The following is an 18,176-nucleotide window of genomic DNA, read 5'->3' on the forward strand; positions in this document are numbered from 1 at the left end:
GACTGAACGACTGAACAACAACAAAGTGGCAATTTTTTTCATGTATAGAAATGTTTGCTGGATTCAGGGCCTCATACAGACTGACCATCCCCGGCAAACACACAACAATATAAAAATACATTATATTAGGGAAAACTCCTTGCAAAAATTGCATACCAAAAAATGCCTATTAGGATAAATTTGCACTAAAATGCTGAGAATTTTTTTTAAAAAAAATAAGAATTACAAACTGATGTAGAAATGTTGGGAAGTAAACTGAACTCCAGATATCACAGGACTGAAATTCCCATCAGCCCCTACTGATGTGTGTTGTTATCCAGACTATCCACTAGATGCAGCTGCTGCATTTTGAAAATAAGAATAAAGGCCTAGTGCACTAAAGCGCTTGGAGAACAGATTAATCTTCTCCCTAGTGCCTGTTTTGCAGCCATTTTTCTCAAAGTGGAGCTGATTTGGATTTACATCATGAAGTCTAATTGCAAAACTAATATAATTGTCCTTAATTCAAACTTTATGCCAAATGGTCTTCACAGAAACATTTCTTCATAGTCGTTGAATAAATCAAAGGCAGCAGTTGCTTGCATGGCAATTCCATGAACCCATTATTACTAAAAAAAGAACATATTTTAATCAAGACAGCAGCAAACTCTGCTGTCACCCATATAGGATTTATTCCCTGTTCTCACCCATATAGATTTTTTCCACCCTGTGCTTTTGCTGATGTTGGTGCTTTTGGTGTCAAAGCACAGAATGAAACTAGACATTTACAAGTCTAGATACTGAAATTGACATTATACAGTCCAAATACTGAAAATGACATTTTGATAGTCCAAATATTTAAATTTACATTTGAGCCTACAGCAGAAAGGGTCAAAAGACCCTAGTAGAAATATATTTTGGATACAGTACATCCTTTTTGGACAGGGTGTTTACCTTTTTTTCCCCTAGCATGTTCCAGTGCCTTTAACAACTATGGCAGGAATTCAGTAGATGGAGCTTTCCCCTGTTATATATGTACTGAAAGTGTTAGCAAAAGTGTCTTTCTACCCAGCATAAATTCGTAACCCAATTTGCATTCCAACATTTGTGGAGTTTTAAATAACTGTCTGAAAATGGGCAAAGCAATCCTCTACTGCAATTACACTGAGGCCAGAGATAAGTTGCCGCTACACCGGCAGAACAACTGTTCTATCCAACATGTGCTCATGAGTCCAGTATAGAAAGAGAAAGCACTTGGGAATAAAAAAATGTAAATGCCTCAGATATGCACCCTTGGCAACACCAGCATTGCCCACCAATCCCAGGGCATGGCAGATGCTATGCACTCACACCAGCCAGAGAACAGAGGGAGCCATTCCATGCCAGCTGATCTGAGGGCATGGCCATAGTGCAGTGATGCCACAGTGCCTCCAGCACATGAGTTCAGCAGCACAAGGAGCAACACACTGCTCCCAGGAGAACTTGGGTTCCCCTGCAGGATGAGATCCAAGAGCTCAAATATCACACTCTATGCATATGTACAGCCTCAGAACTTGATCAGTGTCCTCCTGGCAACCACTGGACCAACCCTTTGCCTGCGAAGCCACTCTGCCAGCATGTCTGAGTCCTTCTCCTGGCATTGATGCCATGCTTGTAGTGTATCTGGCATGCCACCTACTTAGCATGGTCCACCACCAAACTCTGTAGTCTGGCAGCCGACAGATCTTCACTAAGAGATTGTCCCCTAAATGTGGAAATAAAAATGTTCAGGTCCCCAAAATATATGATGAGGCTGTTACAGGGAAATGGCAGATTCCTGCCAACAGCTTCATAGGGCTATTGTGCAATAGTTGCATGCTTTCATTTTCTTTTACCTTTTTCAATGGCCTCCAGCTGCCACTACCACAGGCTCTCAGAATGATGACATCCTGCGCAAGGACTGCAAGTTTCTGCTCCTAGAGAAAGAGAACGTGGCTCCCAAGAAAGATGTGGAGCTGCTGATCATGACCAAGGACAGTGGAAAAGTTTTCAGTGCTTCCGGCACTGGGCTCAGTGGAGGTTTGTTTCCTGCCTCATTCTCATGTCTTACACCCATTTGTGGCTTTAGACTTAACTTAGACATTACTTTGGTGGGGTAGAAGCTGCCTTCCTATGGTCTAGTTTACTACTCTAGTAAGGTCTAAATGGGGAGGCAGCATAATTCCTTCCCATGCAAATGTTAACTGACTCCCAGCTCCCATGCTGTTTGATTGTTTAACAAGATTCATATACCACTGAATATTCAAAAACTATAAGTAGTTTATGTAAAACTCTTGTGGTAACATATAAACTGGTCCTACGATGCATGTATGCAAGGTATTTTTCAGGGGTTGGTTGTGCTACATCTCATTAGGTATCCAGTGACCAGCATGTGGTGGATCTTAGCCCAGCCGTCTGTGCTGCCATTGAGAGCATCTGTGGGAGCAGTGCAAGTTGCATCTGCCAAAAGGTTCTTCCAGTCATTTCTGGTTTGGTTCTAAAACCCCTGATCTGAAGTGTGGAGAGCTCGTTTCCAGTCCTTGTGTATTCGCACAATCAGTGGCTATGTGGTTATCCTGGGAGCAGTGGAGTCATATTTTTGGTGGACAATGTAATCACCCCATAATAACTAAGTCAACATGAATGAGGAAGAAGATTGTTCCAATGGTACTGGAACTTGGTCAGTTCAGACAAACCAGGTGTGATATCTACTTTGAGATACTGCTGAATGTATTTTGTTTGGGCTGTTTACAGGCTGTTATTCAGAAGACACCCTAAAGAAAGACAAGCAGGCTTTCTCTTCCTCTTATGCTGGAGATTCCTATCTGAAATCAGAAACAAATGGTAAACCTCTGATTCTCTGTCTCGAAGTGGGAATAATATTTTTCCAACATAGCTATAGAAATAAATGTGTGCGCTTGTGTACACTAGCATACATGAAAATTGTGCAGGTGGCTATTGTACCATGGAATCACGTGTTGAGAACTGGCTGTAATTTTTTGCTTCCTAGCACCTATACATAATAAAACAGTGTTTTTCCCCCTATACACATGTGTTAGAAAGTGCCATGTGCAGGAGATAATTGAGGTGTTGCTATAGTCATATAGGTGAAAGAAGTGCTTTAGGGTGAGTCAGTGTTTTCTGGGGGGAAACATTTTCTTTAAAGGTACCTTTCTTGTGGTTGTGCATGATTGTTTGCAAATGTTGCTTTCTATTTTTGCAGATGCTTCTGCACCATTATTTTTTAAGGGTTTCTTATCCTTTTTTCATTTTAAAACAATTCCAATGTGGGTTGCAGAAACATGTCTAATATTTACCACCCTTAATGATGAAAATTGCAAAATTGTGGCCCTATTCTCTGATCAGTGAAGCCACACTGCAACTGTTTTCTCATTTTCCTTGTTTGGATTGGCAGCTGTTGCCCTGGCTTGAATTTCATTTAGAAATAGTGTGACTGCATGTAGAAAGACTATTTAGCATTTGTTCTTGTTTTTCTGATAGGAGGACTAAGATCTATTTCAACAAAGGACAAAGCTACTTATGCAGGTGAGTGTCTGTCTTAGAAGGGAAGAAATGTTTTATAGTGATTATAGCTTTAAAATGTCACTAGGTACCGGTAAAATGTAGCCCCATTAACAGCTGGTATGCAGAGGCACAACAGAGCTACAACCCAAAGCTCAAATGTTCCTTAACGTGCCAACTAAAGTCAATGACACTCCAGTAGAAATGCTCCAGTCTACTGGGGATTGCAACTAGCAATCACAGCCCACCAGGGAGTTCTCCTGTCTGTGCCTCACAAGTGAACAGAAGCTGCACAAGAGCTCACTTAGTGTTTCCATGTACTTTTACTGAGTCCATAATATCAATCCCAGATGTCTCCCTTACTTCAGTTGCTAGAGAGTTTCCCCTGAGGAAATGTAACGCTATTTGAAATCTTTTGTCAAGCTTTAAAATCTTTCTTACTCCCATGGATTTTGGCAGATACTTAAACTGGGGACTTCTGGTTCATTGCTTGTGATTTTAATCACTTCATGACACCAACCCTCACCAAGTTTGGGATTTTACATTTAAAGAAAGATAAATATAATGGCTGTGTTCAGACATCATGATGAACCATAACTGGTCCATGGTGGGAATGAGCAATAATTTCCCACTGCTTGGTGTGCCCTTTTCCTTTCATAGCCATAAGGAGAGGTTTGGAAACATTGCTTCCATTTTTCTAATAACCACAGTGTGACACATTGTTCAAGCCCCACAAACTATGGTTAATCCTAACTGGCTTGTTTGAAAGAAGCCATCTTCACACTACTGCAGTTTTGAAGATGGCTTGTTTCAGAAACCCATAGTTAAGTTTAGGAGGTAGCTAAATGTGGTTAATTAAAGCTGTACTAGGGGAGAAAGGAATAGTCGGGAGTTCATGAACCAAAGGGAGGGGGCTCGACTCATCCCAGTCATTATATCAACCATGGTTTGTCATGATTCCCAAATAAAGCCATTATGGAAATAACTTCAAATAATTAATATATATATATATATGTGTGTGTGTGTGTGTGTGTGTGTGTGTGTGTGTGTGTGTGTGTATATATATATATATATATATATATATATGATTGTTTGGAAGGAAGGTAAAGGTAAAGGGACCCCTGACCACTAGGTCCAGTTGCGGACAACTCTGGGGTTGCAGCACTCATCTTGCTCTATAGGACGAGGGAGCCAGTGTACAGCTTCCGGGTCATGTGGCCAGCATACTAAACCGCTTCTGGCGAACCAGAGCAGCGCACGGAAATGCCATTTATCTTCCCGCTGGAGTAGTACCTATTTATCTACTTGCACTTCATGCTTTCGAACTGCTAGGTTGGCAGGAGCAGGGACTAAGCAACAGGAGCTCACCCCATCGCGGGGATTCGAACGGCCGACCTTCTGATCAGCAAGCCCTAGGCTCTGTGGTTTAACCCACAGTGCTACCCACGTCCCAGATTGTGTTGGAAAGTGCTATGCAATTCCTATGTGATGAAGGCCAATTTATAAATTTGGTTAATAATCATTAAGTGGAAGACAGTAACTAAAAGAATCTTGACAAACATTTGTGTGGGGCACCTTGGAACGTTTTCCAGCCTACACCTTTGTGGAGCCACACTCCCTTGTCTAACCTGCTTTTACTGTTATGTCTCTGCTCACTATAGAAATCCGAGGTGATGATGGATGTGGTGGAGCAGGAGCTGCTCCAGCCTGGTGCCCCTGTGCCTCCTGTTGCAGCTGGTGGAAGTGGCTCTTAGGCTTGCTGCTAGGCTGGCTGCTTCTCCTTGGTCTACTCTTTGGGCTTATTGCTCTGGGTAAGTTATTACAAATGAACAGGAGAAGTGATGGGTTGCAGCTAAGGAAGGGGGTGGCTTAGTAACAACACAAGAGGAGCCCAACGGGATCAGGCTAATGTCCAATCTAATCCAGTATCCTATAGTCACAGTGGCCAACCAGGTGCCTATGGGAAGTCTGCAAGAAGCCCACAAGTAGTACTCTGTACCAGTTACTACTGAGCAATCAAAACAAACATGGGTAGGAAAGTTAAGCCATTGATTATGATGAGAGCATGGTCTTAAATTATTTAGGACTAGGGTGAAGGGATCTAGGCAAAGTTCTCTGTGAAGAACCTGGGAAGCCCAAGTGTCATTCTCTTTTTCTCCCCATGAGCAATGCAGGAAGGATGCCTTCACTGAAAAGGAACAATTCAACTTAATTACATGTTTTCACTTCGGTTAGAGAACTGACCAATCTGAGTTGATTGGCCAGTCATATGATGATACAGAATTTCCTAGGTAAAATGTCCTGGGTATTTATAACTAACATGGGGCTTGAACCCACAACCCTGAGATTAAGAGTCTCATGCTCTACCAGCTGATAAATATATCACACACACATACACACATACATCCTCCTCTGAGAATCCACTGTTCACTCCTTTGGAAGAAGCTCTCTCTATCAGAATTGAGTTAAATTTCCCACAATTCAAGAACGTTTTCTGTTGCACTCTCCCCACCCCTAGGCATTTTGTATTCAGTAAGTTCCCCATATTCATAACTATTTGTGATTATTATGGTATTGGGGCAGTCACACAAAACCTCACTTTCAATACTGTTTGTGTCTGCAAAAACATGGGGGCAGTCACATTGCTTCACTTCCAATCAGTGCATATCCCAAACTTCCTGGTGAAACCCTATTACTTTTTCTATCACAAATGGCCTGGGTTTTGTTTGTTTTTTGTCTGTTTTGTTGTTCTGTAGTTCCTCTGGATAGTGCTAATGTACAGCACAAGTAAAAGCAGAATAAATCCACTAGTAATGTACCATTTTTGAATCCAGAACATGTTGTAGAATACACCTGGAGGACCCCTAAGTTTCATCCCAGTTCTGGAAAAGCAGAATGGAAGCATGGAGGGGTGGGACTAAAGTTGTATTCACACATGCAAATTGTGAAAGCAATGATCATCTAATTCTTTGTTTTAACCTGTCTTTCAGCGGAAGAAGTGAAGAAGCTGAGATCCCGGGTAGAGATCCTTGAATCCCAAGCCAGCCGCTGGCAGGTTCAACCCAACACAGTTGAAAACGTACATTCTGTACATTCTGAGAGATATAAAACAGTACAGGGTGATATTAGTGACGATCAGTTGTGGTTTTTAATGAAGAAGAGGCTGGATGTGGAGCGAAGCAAAGGTGAGGAGCCCACAAAATTCCACAAGGATAGGTAATGAAGCAATGTATTTGCCAGAAAATGTGTAGTGTTCTTTAGCTACACTCCTAAATTTGCCATAACACAATTAAACTGGAGGGAGAGAATGAAGCATAATTGAATTATGTGGACTTTGAGGTCAGTCCAAACCAATCCGTATATTTGTATAAAGCAAAAAACTAAAGTAAACTAAAATTAAAGACTATCTCTTTTTTTCCTGGTCTAAGTTTTAATGGATTAGAATACACTTCATCAGATGAATGAAGTGTAATTCTGGAGGTTATCTGGAATAATGCCATACCCAAATGTCCAGAGGTGGAACATTCATTCCTTTCCCCCAGTACTGAGGATCCTTATCTTTGATACAGCTGCTGTATCAAACGACATGATGCTGGGAAAATTAGGAGCAAATTAGGCTGCCATTGGCACACCTCCAGCATGCCATGTTTACTCCTTGGCTTTAAACATTCTAAGAGATTTAATGTGTTATAAATTGATTGTAATTTGGTTGTAATTGGAAAAAGTCTAATAAATATTATTATTATTTTTTAAAAAAATAAACATTCTAAGAGATTTCAAACTGGATGACATTATGCAGCCTAATTTTGTGATAATGGGCAAGTAGTCTAAAGAAGATCCATAGCCAACTGAAAGGGTTCTAGGACAAAATGCTTTTGGTTTACAAACTGCACATACATTCCACTTAATTGCACTGCCTTCCTGTCATTATATTAAGCCAGAAGTAGTTTTGGGTCATTTGCACAACAGAAATATGACTAGCATTTTGTTTCCTTTGCAGGTTATTTCCAAGGAGAACCAGGACAGAAAGGTACCTGTGTGCTGCATCTCTGTTTTGATATGTATTAGGGATCTCTCTTAGTTTCAGTAATGCATGTCATAGAAATGAACAAGTATTTAGGATGGGTTTTGCCTCCCCCAATAATTATGATTCTCAACCTAGAATGGGGTTCTATGAGAAAGTTGATTCTCTTTCTTGTGATTCTCTATGGGAAGCCATGATAGATAAACCACTTTCAAGCCAGTTTCAAACTGGTTTAAATGGATTGCATACAACACTACATAAGCAATGTTCTACTTGTGCAATGGGACTTCCCCTTCCCCTCCTCTCCCTGTGCTCCTACTCCAGAGAATCCCCCGACCTTCTCAAGCAGATTTTGAGGGTGCTCATTTTTAAGGGGCTGCAGGGGAGAAGAGAGGAGGGGAAAGTTTTGTTGCGCTAGGGGATGTATGTTGCATGAGCTGAATGGCAGCATTAGACACAAGCCAATTTGTTTAAAAATTTAGAGAATTCACAGGAAAAAATTATTTATTCCAAAGAAATACAGAGAAAGGTGTAAGGAGTAAACTGGTTCAGCTGAGCTGAAGAGCTGATTGACTTAGATATGGCCTTGACACTGTCTTTTATGAGCTCCCAGAACTACCCCCATGTGTGACAGTAATTAGAGAGGGGTTGATAAAATGAGCAAAGCCTTATTTTGATCCCACAACTGATGCATTTCTGTCCTTTTTGTTCTGTCTTAGGTGATATGGGCACCCCAGGTGAGTTTACCATTCTCAGTTCCTGTGTGCTATGACAATTTATTTGGAGTAACTTTTCTTTGTGTGTGAGCATGTGTGTGCAACAGAGCTTCCATGGCCACTAGGAATCAGGGCAATAAACCTGTAAAGGTGCTCTAATTATGCCATCATTATGTGAAATGGGGGGGGGGGGAATCAATAGTCTAAATGCTGAATTGTTTAGTATCTGATATTAAGCAACAATCGTTGTTACCATAGAACACCTTGTTCATTTTCTCTCCTTCCCACTGTGATCAGTTGCTGCACCCGTATTATGCAACTTGATCTGTTTTGTCAAGTCTGAACATCACAAGCTCAGAGAGCGGTGCCTTCAAGTTGACTTGCAGCAATTTGCAGTAAGGCACTTAGATTGCCTTTATATTAGGTAAAGGTAAAGGGACCCCTGACCATTAGGTCCAGTCGTGTCCAACTCTGGGGTTGCAGCGCTCATCTCATGTTACTAGCCGAGGGAGCTGGCATACAGCTTCCAGGTCATGTGGCCAGCATGACAAAGCCGCTTCTGGCGAACCAGAGCAGCACACGGAAACGCTGTTTACCTTCCCACTGGAGCGGTACCTATTTATCTACTTGCACTTTTGACGTGCTTTCAAACTGCTAGGTGGGCAGGAGCTGGGACCAAGCAACGGGAGCTCACCCCGTCGCAGGGATTCGAACCGCCGACCTTCTGATCAGCAAGCCCTAGGCTCTGTGGTTTAACCCACAGCACCACCCATGTCCCTTTATATTAGATGATATGCATTGGAAGATGAGAGGGGATTGGTCTGTGCAGGGGAGTAGGCAGAACTGTAGAACTCAAATACTGAAAATTATATATACAATATTGGACTTCATTTAAAATCAAATCTGGGAGTGGTTTTCCATAGTAGAACGCAGTATTTGATCCCCACATTCTGATTTTTTAAAACTTAACCTTAAACTGATGCTGTTTCGGACCAATTCTTCTGGTTATTGCCACAGTTCATTGAAAATGTGGAATCTGAAGCAACAATCAAAACTTGAATTCAGATATTAATGCTGATTCCATTTCAGCTTCTTTACATGTCACAAAGTAGCAGTGCATAGCTAGTGGCACAGCTCTTTTTAACATTGTTTGTTTCATTTTCTAAAAATAAAAATAATGTCGTTTTAACAGGTATTCCTGGCATCCCTGGGCGTGAAGGACCAAAAGGACAGAAAGGCAGCATGGGTAAGCAGATCAAAGAATAATGAGCAATCAGGGTCAGAGAGCAAGCCAGAAAGCAGGGCCAGAAACACTAGATCTCAGGTAGACCTTGTTGCTCAAGCAAGGCTTCAACTGTGACAGGAAGCCCTCTTATATTTCCAGCCCAGGAGGAGTCAATGGCCAAGTCAGTCTGGAAGGTTCTTTCCCGAGAAGTCAAAGTGACACTGCTTGCCTTATTAGGTAGCATCCAGCAGTTCCAGTTATTTTCCTGAGAAGCTGCAGAGAAATGGCTCAGCACATGGGGCAGCGGTCAGCAGCTACTGACATGGGGAAATTTTTTGGCTTTACTGAGTAGAATGTGGCATATGTTGGGACCTGGATTCTAAGGTACTGATTCAATTCTTTTCAGGTGAAACTGGCATGGAGGGTCCCATGGGACAAAGAGGGCGAGAGGGACTTCCTGGACCTCGTGGGGAGCCTGGTCCACCTGGATTTGGACAGAAAGGTGACAGAGGTAAACAATAATTTTGTGTCTTGCTTTCCCACCTAACATTGTTGACCACTTCTATGAATATTACAAAGATATTGTAGGAAGGGAGGCCCTCTTAATAAATAGATGTTTTTTTCTTACAACAGTGGCTTTCAAACTTCTACTTTCAAGCTACACTTCCTACTTCAGCTTGTCTATCAAAGAATGTATGATAGAAAATCCCATGCATTGTAAAGGATGTGATACTTGGCAATGACGAGGACTTTTGGAGCTCTGTTGCCCCACACAAACCCCCAAACACACTTGACACCCCTGTATCTAGTATATATTGCTGGGGCAGTTCAGTAGTAATGGTCAAGTTGCCTTTCAGGGGAAGCTTGCCCAGATAAAATTCCTAGGAACCCCATAGTTTGAAAAACACTGCCTTAATATGACATAAGCTGTGCTTGGATAGTTTCAACAGTCGCATAAAATGGCAGCAATACTGTTGTGCAAAAGGCAGTAACAGTCTGGTATTTGTCCAAATGACATAAATGTAAGAAAGGTTGGGCTGAGAGATGAGTTTGTTTCCCAGTAATGTACTGTCTGTTGTAGTTTAATTACTCATTAATCAAAGATACAAACAGGGCTGGGGATCACAACTGTATCCCCCTCAGATGCCAAGTAAATGGGGCTACCAGCCTTTAGTCATTCTTATGAGTAATGGCATACAATGAAACTACAATGGGAGTTTGTTTTGTGGCATGGAAAACGATACCGTATCTGTATCCATAGAACTCTGGTTCCTACACAGAATGTGTCTCTCTGCGCATGGTGTTGAGGGGTGAGGTGACGAAAGAGTGGGTTGGAAAACACTACTCAGCTGCTGTCCCCCCCCCCAAAACACTACCTAACTGTAACCTTATATTCTGAATGGGGTCACCTGACTACCTCACAGACTATGTAACCAACCCCACCAACCACATTGGCATCAACAGGGTCAGGGAGAGAAGCATCTTCCTGCTAAGGCTGAACATAATAACAAACATCAGTGCTGTGTAGTTGGTCTTCATGGTGCAGGGCCATGAAACTTCAGTAGGTTACTTAATGGATTTCTCTCACGTTTTACTCTGCAGGTACTCCTGGCGAACCAGGACCTCAAGGTCCCCCCGGTGCCCCAGGTTCTGTTGGTCTCAAAGGTAAATTTAGTCCCTAGCAAGGAAAAACAACAAATAAAAAAAACCGCAAATAAAAAAGCTCAACAGTTATCTATGAGGGAAACATGAGTTGCAACAGTGAGGCTGAACGCATTAATAGTACTTCACTTTTTTACTCCTTGGCTTTTTTGTGACGAAGGAAATATTTGAGGCTATTCAGAATAAACTGGGTGTATATTTCAGAATACAATGGAGTAGTTCTTAGTTATCCTCTGATATGTTTACATACAGAAATTCTCTGTATGGTCATTGATGTGTTTTTAAAAGAAATCTATTTTTGTCCTAGACTGTAGTGTAGACTAAGGGTACTTCTAGATACATCTAATATTGCAAACAGGTTGTTCAGATATTGCGAACATGCTGTTGGCAACTGGTTTCTTTACTTTATCAGATTTCCCCTATAAATGGTAAATCCAGATTAATGGGGGGGAAATACAGGCTGGCATTTTTTATGTCAACCATGTTGTCTTGGTGCTACAAAAAACTTGCATGCATGAGATTGCAAGTGTATTGTTTGTTCATCTTTAAATCACATAATTCCTGAGCAGTTGCAATGTTTCCTTTTCTAGGTATGATGGGTTCACCAGGTCCCCATGGTCCTCCTGGTAAGTATCATGTTCTCATTATGTAGTTGTAAAATATAGTAAGCCCAGGTACTGTAACTGGCAGCATCTGGTATATTGCTTCTCCTGGCTCAAAAGTAGTAAAACTATACAAAAGAAAAGAAAAAGAAAATAGAGAGCTACAAATGAAATATGTCATCCACTCAATTATCTGCTTTTCAGAAACTTCATATATTATGTGCTTGACCCTTCTTGATTTTACTTTTCTTTTTAGGTCCTCCTGGGCTTCAAGGATTTAGAGGTGAAGCTGGTATCCCAGGTGTTAAAGGTATGACTCAGCGCCCAGAGCCCAACTTATCTGTTTCAAATTATAGGAGAGAAAATAATATATGGTTCCTTTCTGCCACTCTCTATTGAGTACCTGTAGCAGATAGTTGAATCCCTATCCCAAGGAGGACATGTAAGCACCTCTTGACTGAAATTAAATAATAAAATGAATAATATAAGTAATTCAAATGGTGAGGGTAACAGTTTTAAAAAGTGGGTGCATGCATGCGTTCATGGAAAAATAAAGAAGAAAAAGAGAGAGTGCCATGTTCAAAATTACGTGTATTTTTTTTAATTTGCTAGTGAATTGACATGTGTTAGGAAAAGGCCTTTTGATATCATTCATTTATTTATCCCTCTCTTTACCCAAAAAAGCTCCCAGAGTGGATTTCATAAAATGAATAAAAACAAGGCAGTCTAATCCAGATTACATTGAGCATTAAATATATTTGGGGTGTGTAGAATCCTCCCTTAGGAGACGAATGCCCTACTTTCACTGTTCCTTTCAGTCCAATATGATTGAATGATTTTACTCTCCAATGTCCCCCCCCCCCAATTTCATTGTGTCTGTGTTGTTGTTTTTAGGTGAAAGAGGAGCCACGGGAGTACCTGGGAACAAAGGTATGCTGGATAATAAAATATGATTCCTCAATAGCTATGATACTCCTATTTCCCCAGTCACTGGGGTGTTCCTTATATGTTTTCTATGAATATGTTTTTTTGCTTTGATGGGGAAGTTTCGGTGTGAATTAATTGCATAATATCAACTTTCCTTTTTGTGTTTTCCTTTTAGGAGATCAAGGGGAAAAAGGACCCCGTGGTCTTACAGGTATGTAGTAAATTGTCATGGATTTTGAAAGGACATCACATGAGCATCCATGCTTGCCCATGATGACCAAGAGGTGTGCCTGGAAGGTTTTCATCCTTGAGGATAGGCAGGAAGGAAGTGAGGGGCTTTTCCCTAGTTCTAAGGAGAACCACGGGCTCCCTCCATTCAAAAAGTAGAAAACCTGAAAGATCAGGAAGTTTTTTTCTGGGAGCATCAGCGATGAAGCAGTTCAGACTGGGAGCTTATGACAGGAACTAAGACTTTGCCACTGGCTCTCACCCAGGTCTTGATGCTCTGATGTGATCTCAAGAGAAGAACCTTCAAGAATTGCATGTTGTATTTTAATCTGATATTGAAGACGGTTACATAGTTCACCTCTTTGGTTCTTATACCAGCAGCAACCCCTTAAAGCAGAACTGTGCCCATCATTCTAAGCCATTCCTGTTTGATTTGCAGGTGAACCAGGTTCCCGGGGACTACCTGGACCTACAGGTGAAGCAGGAGCTAAAGGATCAGTAGGTGAGTGAAAATATATAATAATTGACCTTTCTGGAAGATAATCTACTTCAAACCACTGTCTCTAGGACTCCTGGATCATAAGACTCAGAATAAAAGACAATCTGAGGGATTGAAATTTAGCTGCCTTCAAAAGACAGAAAGCTTTTTTTTTTTAATGCAGTTCATTGTAGGGTCCCTTCCAACTCAACAATTCCGTGATTCTTTGTTCCTTGCTGTTTGGGGATGCAAGAGGTGTGACTGGCATATGTGCATGTTTTAAGTCATGTGTGAATGATTTCTTTGTGTCACTTAGTGAAGGCTAGCATGGATATGAAAATGTATTCTGGTCTTCTGTACACTTGATCATTGATAAGATTATATTGGCTCAGTTCACATGCCACAGTAAACCATGATTTAATTTGAACGAGCAGTGTGCTGTTGTATGCTGTTCAAAAGTTATCTTGGTGCTGCTCATTCCTGAGATCAAGGAGCAGGTTTTCATCTATGTTTGGATATAATTGGATGCCATTTTGAATCAAGGTGGTAGGTTGAAACTTTAAAAATGGCACTGATTTTTGGATTTCGTAGAATTCCTAAACAATGCAAGGAATGCAGCTACTAGTATATGATATACATTATACAAATATACCTTCAGCGAAATGTACTTGAAATTTAAACAATTAGCTATGTTCCTCTGTATGGCTTTGTGTTAAGTGACAAATACATATGATTCTATGATATACCATATATAACTAACCAACTCTTTTGTCTGTATAGGTCCACCAGGACCAGATGGACGGCAAGGCTCCAGAGGTAGATGATTGCTTTCTGTTTCTTTTCATGATACAGAAAAACATGCAAAAAAATAACACCAAATGGGTCTGGACATGGATTTACAATGTTATACCACCATAATATTTTTATAACGGTAGTGGATCTTGCATATCAAGAGCTTCTACCAAATCCCATGGTGCTTAGCTTGCAGATCTTGAATATAGCATTGCACACTTGGTTGGTTATAGTCTTGTTTTTATCAGTGTATCGCTTCTTAATGTTTCATAGCAAGCAATTCAGAAATAAAATAAGTAAACAAATGAAATAATAGCACAGTTCCATTGGTCTGAGTAGCTCTGAATTTCAGTGAACATGGCTGTTGCATAAAATGAAAATACTAATTGTCCAAACATCTTCATTATTTCCTAGGAGAGCAAGGTCTTATGGGATTGCCAGGCCCACGAGGCCCACCAGGACCTCCTGGAGATGCAGGGCAACCAGGTAATAAAAGTCAAACCAAGCACATTTATTGGTTGTTAAGCAAATGAACAGCCCCTGGCAGTTGTTCTTGTTTTCAGATGGAGAGTGCCCTTTGCCACTGAAATGTTCTTCAGTAGTAATCTTCAAACTGAGGAGCAGAGGTGGAACACCAGGACTTAGCCTTAGCCTTGAAGGAACATCAGGCTCCCCATAGGAAGAGGAGCAGGGAGGCAAGAAAGATTGAGAAGGGGAAAGCTTGGTTCCCACGAGAGAAAGTGAAAATCCTGGAGGTAGTTTTGGGATAGGAGGATAAGCTTAATTCATTCGTATATTCATTTTGGCCAAAGTCATCATTCACTGAGGAGACTGTTTGCAAGCTGGTTCATATTCAGGTAGAGACTTAGGAAAGGGAACTGTACCATTATGGTGGCAGGAAAGGGTGTGTGTGTGTAAAGAACTTCTACATCAGCAAAATGAAAAAGGAGGCCAAAAGGGAGGACATTGCAGGTACTGAGGCTAAAAATGACAAACACATGAAGGAACAGTTAAGCAAGTAGGTGCAAAAAAGGCAAGGGCTGATCATAGATGTACTGAAAAGGACTAGGCAGCAGTGGCTTCCATTTGGGATGCTATTGAATCAGCTGAAAAGGTCAGGTTCTTATTTGCTGAAACTAAAGAACATGGTTGTAAATTCCGAACTTCTTCAAATGTTTGCCATTATTTTCCTAGGTCTCACAGGACTTCAAGGACCACCAGGTAAATACACTGTGTATAGAAAGAGATCAGCATTAAGTACCTACCTACTAAACACTGAAAAACGTTGGATTTGGTGCAGCAGATAATGAAGGTTCATTTTAGTGGGAAACAATAACTGCTTAATGCACAGTTGTCATTTACAGTGTGGCAGATGTAACCACATGGAGAACTGGTCTCCTGTCATACCTGGCGATGGAAATTTAGATAAGTGGTGAGCCTGGTAATTCTGGGATTACCACATAATTAGAGGCTACCTGTTGCATGTTATCTTAATTGGATCTTCTTTAGTTGTACATTGCCTTGTGAGGGCTATGCCCAAAAAGCAGAATATAAATGGTGTTAATATGCAAGCAAGCAACTGCATCTCATAGAATTGTAGAGTTGGAGCAGGTCCTACGGATCATCTAGTCCAACATACTGCAATGCAGGAATCTCAACTGGATTTATATGTGACAGATAGCCATCCAACCTCTGCTTAAAAACCTCCAAGGAAAGATAGTAGGACTGTGTTCCACTGTCGAACAGCTCTTCCTGTTAGAAAGTTCTTTCTGATGTTTAGTCGGAATCTTCTTTCTTGTAACTTGATCCAATGGTTTGGGTCCTAGCCTGCGGAGAAGGAGAAAACAAACTTGCTCCAGCCTCCATATGACAGGCCTTTCGATATTTGAAGATGGCTATCATATCTCCTCTCATTCTCCTAAACATACCCATACCCAATCCCCTCAGCTGTTCCTCATAAGGCTTGGTTTTCAGACCCTTTATCATCTTGGTCGCCCTCTTCTGCACACATTACAGCTTGTCAATATCCTTCTTGAATTGTGGTGCCCTGTGGTTACATCTACCAAGTGGTGCATTCCAAATGATCCATTCAAAATATCTGAGAATGGGGGTATAGATTGCACTCCAAGTACTGGGGGACTGATATGGATGGACAGGAAGGTGTTTGCATGTTTATGGAAGAATCTGCGTCCTTTGAAAACAAATGAAAATGAAACAAAAGCAGGCTACCTTTTGCAATATCTGGGAAGGGTATGTATGTGAGAGAGAGATATGCCTTGCAATGAAGGAACTTTGAATACACGATTCTTTATGGTCCAGTATTATAGCATTCTCACATACACTGTGATGTATGGTATTTTGTATACTGAATTTTCATTTTTAACTTTCTGTAGGGCTCACGGGCAACCCAGGCCGACCAGGAGCTAAAGGTGAGTAGAGATGAATATTGGATGTGTTTTAAGTAGAAAATGCTCTTGTTCATACATTCAGACTAGGGCAACACTGCAATAGCCAGGCTATTTAGTCCCTCAGATTGTCTAAGAACCCCTCTGCTGCACAGTTAGCCTGCACACTGGACTCAGCCCTCTGTGACTTCCTCTCCTAATCATGCAGAGGCTCCTGTTTGTGCAATTCCCTGTCCCTCAAAACAAAAGCAGGTGGAAAATCAGTCTGTTCAGGACCTTAGGTTTTCTGGTGTTGATGTGGAGGCCTCTATTATCTGCCCAAACAGAGGGACTCATGCCCTTTCTCATCATACTATTACAATTCTATGCAGCTTGAATGTATGAACCAGGAAAAGGTAAGGAGCAGAAGCAAAGAATTGCCCCTTCTGTCTACAAAAGTCTCGCAACCTCTAGCATTGAATAGGGATGATGAGAAATATGGAGTACTCTTTCACACAGTCTTTTCCAGGGTTGCCATATTTCAAAAAGTGAAAATCCAGACACAAAAACACAAAAGTTGTTGAGCCAAACATCAACAATGCACACAAGTTTCCGTGGACATTTTAAATGATTTTCGGAAATTCTGCCAGGATGCTATTTCCGAAGGGCAAATCCTGGCTATGTCCGGGAAATTTTGGACGTATGGCAGCCCTACCTTTTCTGGTAACAGATACATACACCTAATTCTGACAATCATTCGGGGCAATTGCCATTAGAGCCACTTTTGTGCCCTTATACCAGCAATTCCCAATCTTACTATAATAATCGTCATTTGGACAAAGTATTTAATGGCACAGATATATCATGGGTCATAAACTTGTTATAATTGAAGGCATGGTAACATCTTTCCCTTCCCTTTCCTGTTTCCTCAGGTGAACCTGGAGCACCAGGCCGAGTTACTACTTCAGGTATGTATCACTGCTGTAGCAGGAAAAGTCCCATGCCTGATAATTTTCGTACTGCCATGGTGCCATAATCCTTCCTCACAAAATTATTTGTGGAACTTTTTGCAATTTCAGATGGTGCATCAACTATTTCTGTCCCAGGACCTCCAGGTCCACCAGGGGCTATTGGTCCTCAAGGCCCACCAGGTGTCCCAGGTGAAAACCCCTTTTAATTCCTTGCCCTTTTTATTTGCTTTATTCCTAATATTTCTCCATGTGTTGGGATAAGGGAGAAATCTGTTCGGTTCACATTTCAAGCTGAATTTATAAAATACACACTTTCCTAAACAATATGAAAACCGAAACATAGCCATCCTTCGAAATTTTCAATTTTGTAATGCAGTTCTTCAACCGACTAATGTTCACAAAATGCATATATTTGAAAAAGGTTTGCATAGCAACCAATATATTCAAGAAAATACCTAACACATAAAACACGTTATAAATTGCTTGCAAAAATGTGTGTTAGTCAAAACTGCAAATTTATTTATTAGGAGAAATTTACACTAAACTGCTGAAGAATTATGAGGATTTTAAAAAAGAAAATTCTCAAATTGCTGCAGAAGTGTTGAGAACCGAAATTTGAATAGAAAAATGAAAAACAGAAAACTGAAA

At 41.0% G+C, this 18,176-nt stretch overlaps 1 protein-coding gene across 1 annotated transcript in view; it reads left to right on the forward strand.

Moving 5' to 3' along the window:
* Positions 1 to 18,176, forward strand: part of COL17A1 (collagen type XVII alpha 1 chain) — a 61,807-nt gene that overhangs the window by 24,075 nt on the left and 19,556 nt on the right. Inside the window, exons 14-34 of the mRNA XM_033149734.1 lie at positions 1,873 to 2,037; positions 2,752 to 2,841; positions 3,499 to 3,543; positions 5,181 to 5,330; positions 6,510 to 6,704; positions 7,520 to 7,549; positions 8,263 to 8,280; positions 9,452 to 9,505; positions 9,891 to 9,995; positions 11,087 to 11,149; positions 11,737 to 11,772; positions 12,005 to 12,058; positions 12,643 to 12,678; positions 12,851 to 12,886; positions 13,343 to 13,405; positions 14,162 to 14,197; positions 14,588 to 14,659; positions 15,368 to 15,394; positions 16,567 to 16,602; positions 17,490 to 17,525; positions 17,637 to 17,717. Of these exons, the coding sequence (XP_033005625.1) occupies positions 1,873 to 2,037; positions 2,752 to 2,841; positions 3,499 to 3,543; positions 5,181 to 5,330; positions 6,510 to 6,704; positions 7,520 to 7,549; positions 8,263 to 8,280; positions 9,452 to 9,505; positions 9,891 to 9,995; positions 11,087 to 11,149; positions 11,737 to 11,772; positions 12,005 to 12,058; positions 12,643 to 12,678; positions 12,851 to 12,886; positions 13,343 to 13,405; positions 14,162 to 14,197; positions 14,588 to 14,659; positions 15,368 to 15,394; positions 16,567 to 16,602; positions 17,490 to 17,525; positions 17,637 to 17,717 (1,428 nt within the window). The remainder of the gene's footprint in view (positions 1 to 1,872; positions 2,038 to 2,751; positions 2,842 to 3,498; positions 3,544 to 5,180; positions 5,331 to 6,509; positions 6,705 to 7,519; positions 7,550 to 8,262; positions 8,281 to 9,451; positions 9,506 to 9,890; positions 9,996 to 11,086; positions 11,150 to 11,736; positions 11,773 to 12,004; positions 12,059 to 12,642; positions 12,679 to 12,850; positions 12,887 to 13,342; positions 13,406 to 14,161; positions 14,198 to 14,587; positions 14,660 to 15,367; positions 15,395 to 16,566; positions 16,603 to 17,489; positions 17,526 to 17,636; positions 17,718 to 18,176) is intronic.

This window comes from Lacerta agilis, chromosome 5, assembly GCF_009819535.1.
Source record: "Lacerta agilis isolate rLacAgi1 chromosome 5, rLacAgi1.pri, whole genome shotgun sequence".
Lineage (NCBI taxonomy): Eukaryota > Metazoa > Chordata > Lepidosauria > Squamata > Lacertidae > Lacerta > Lacerta agilis.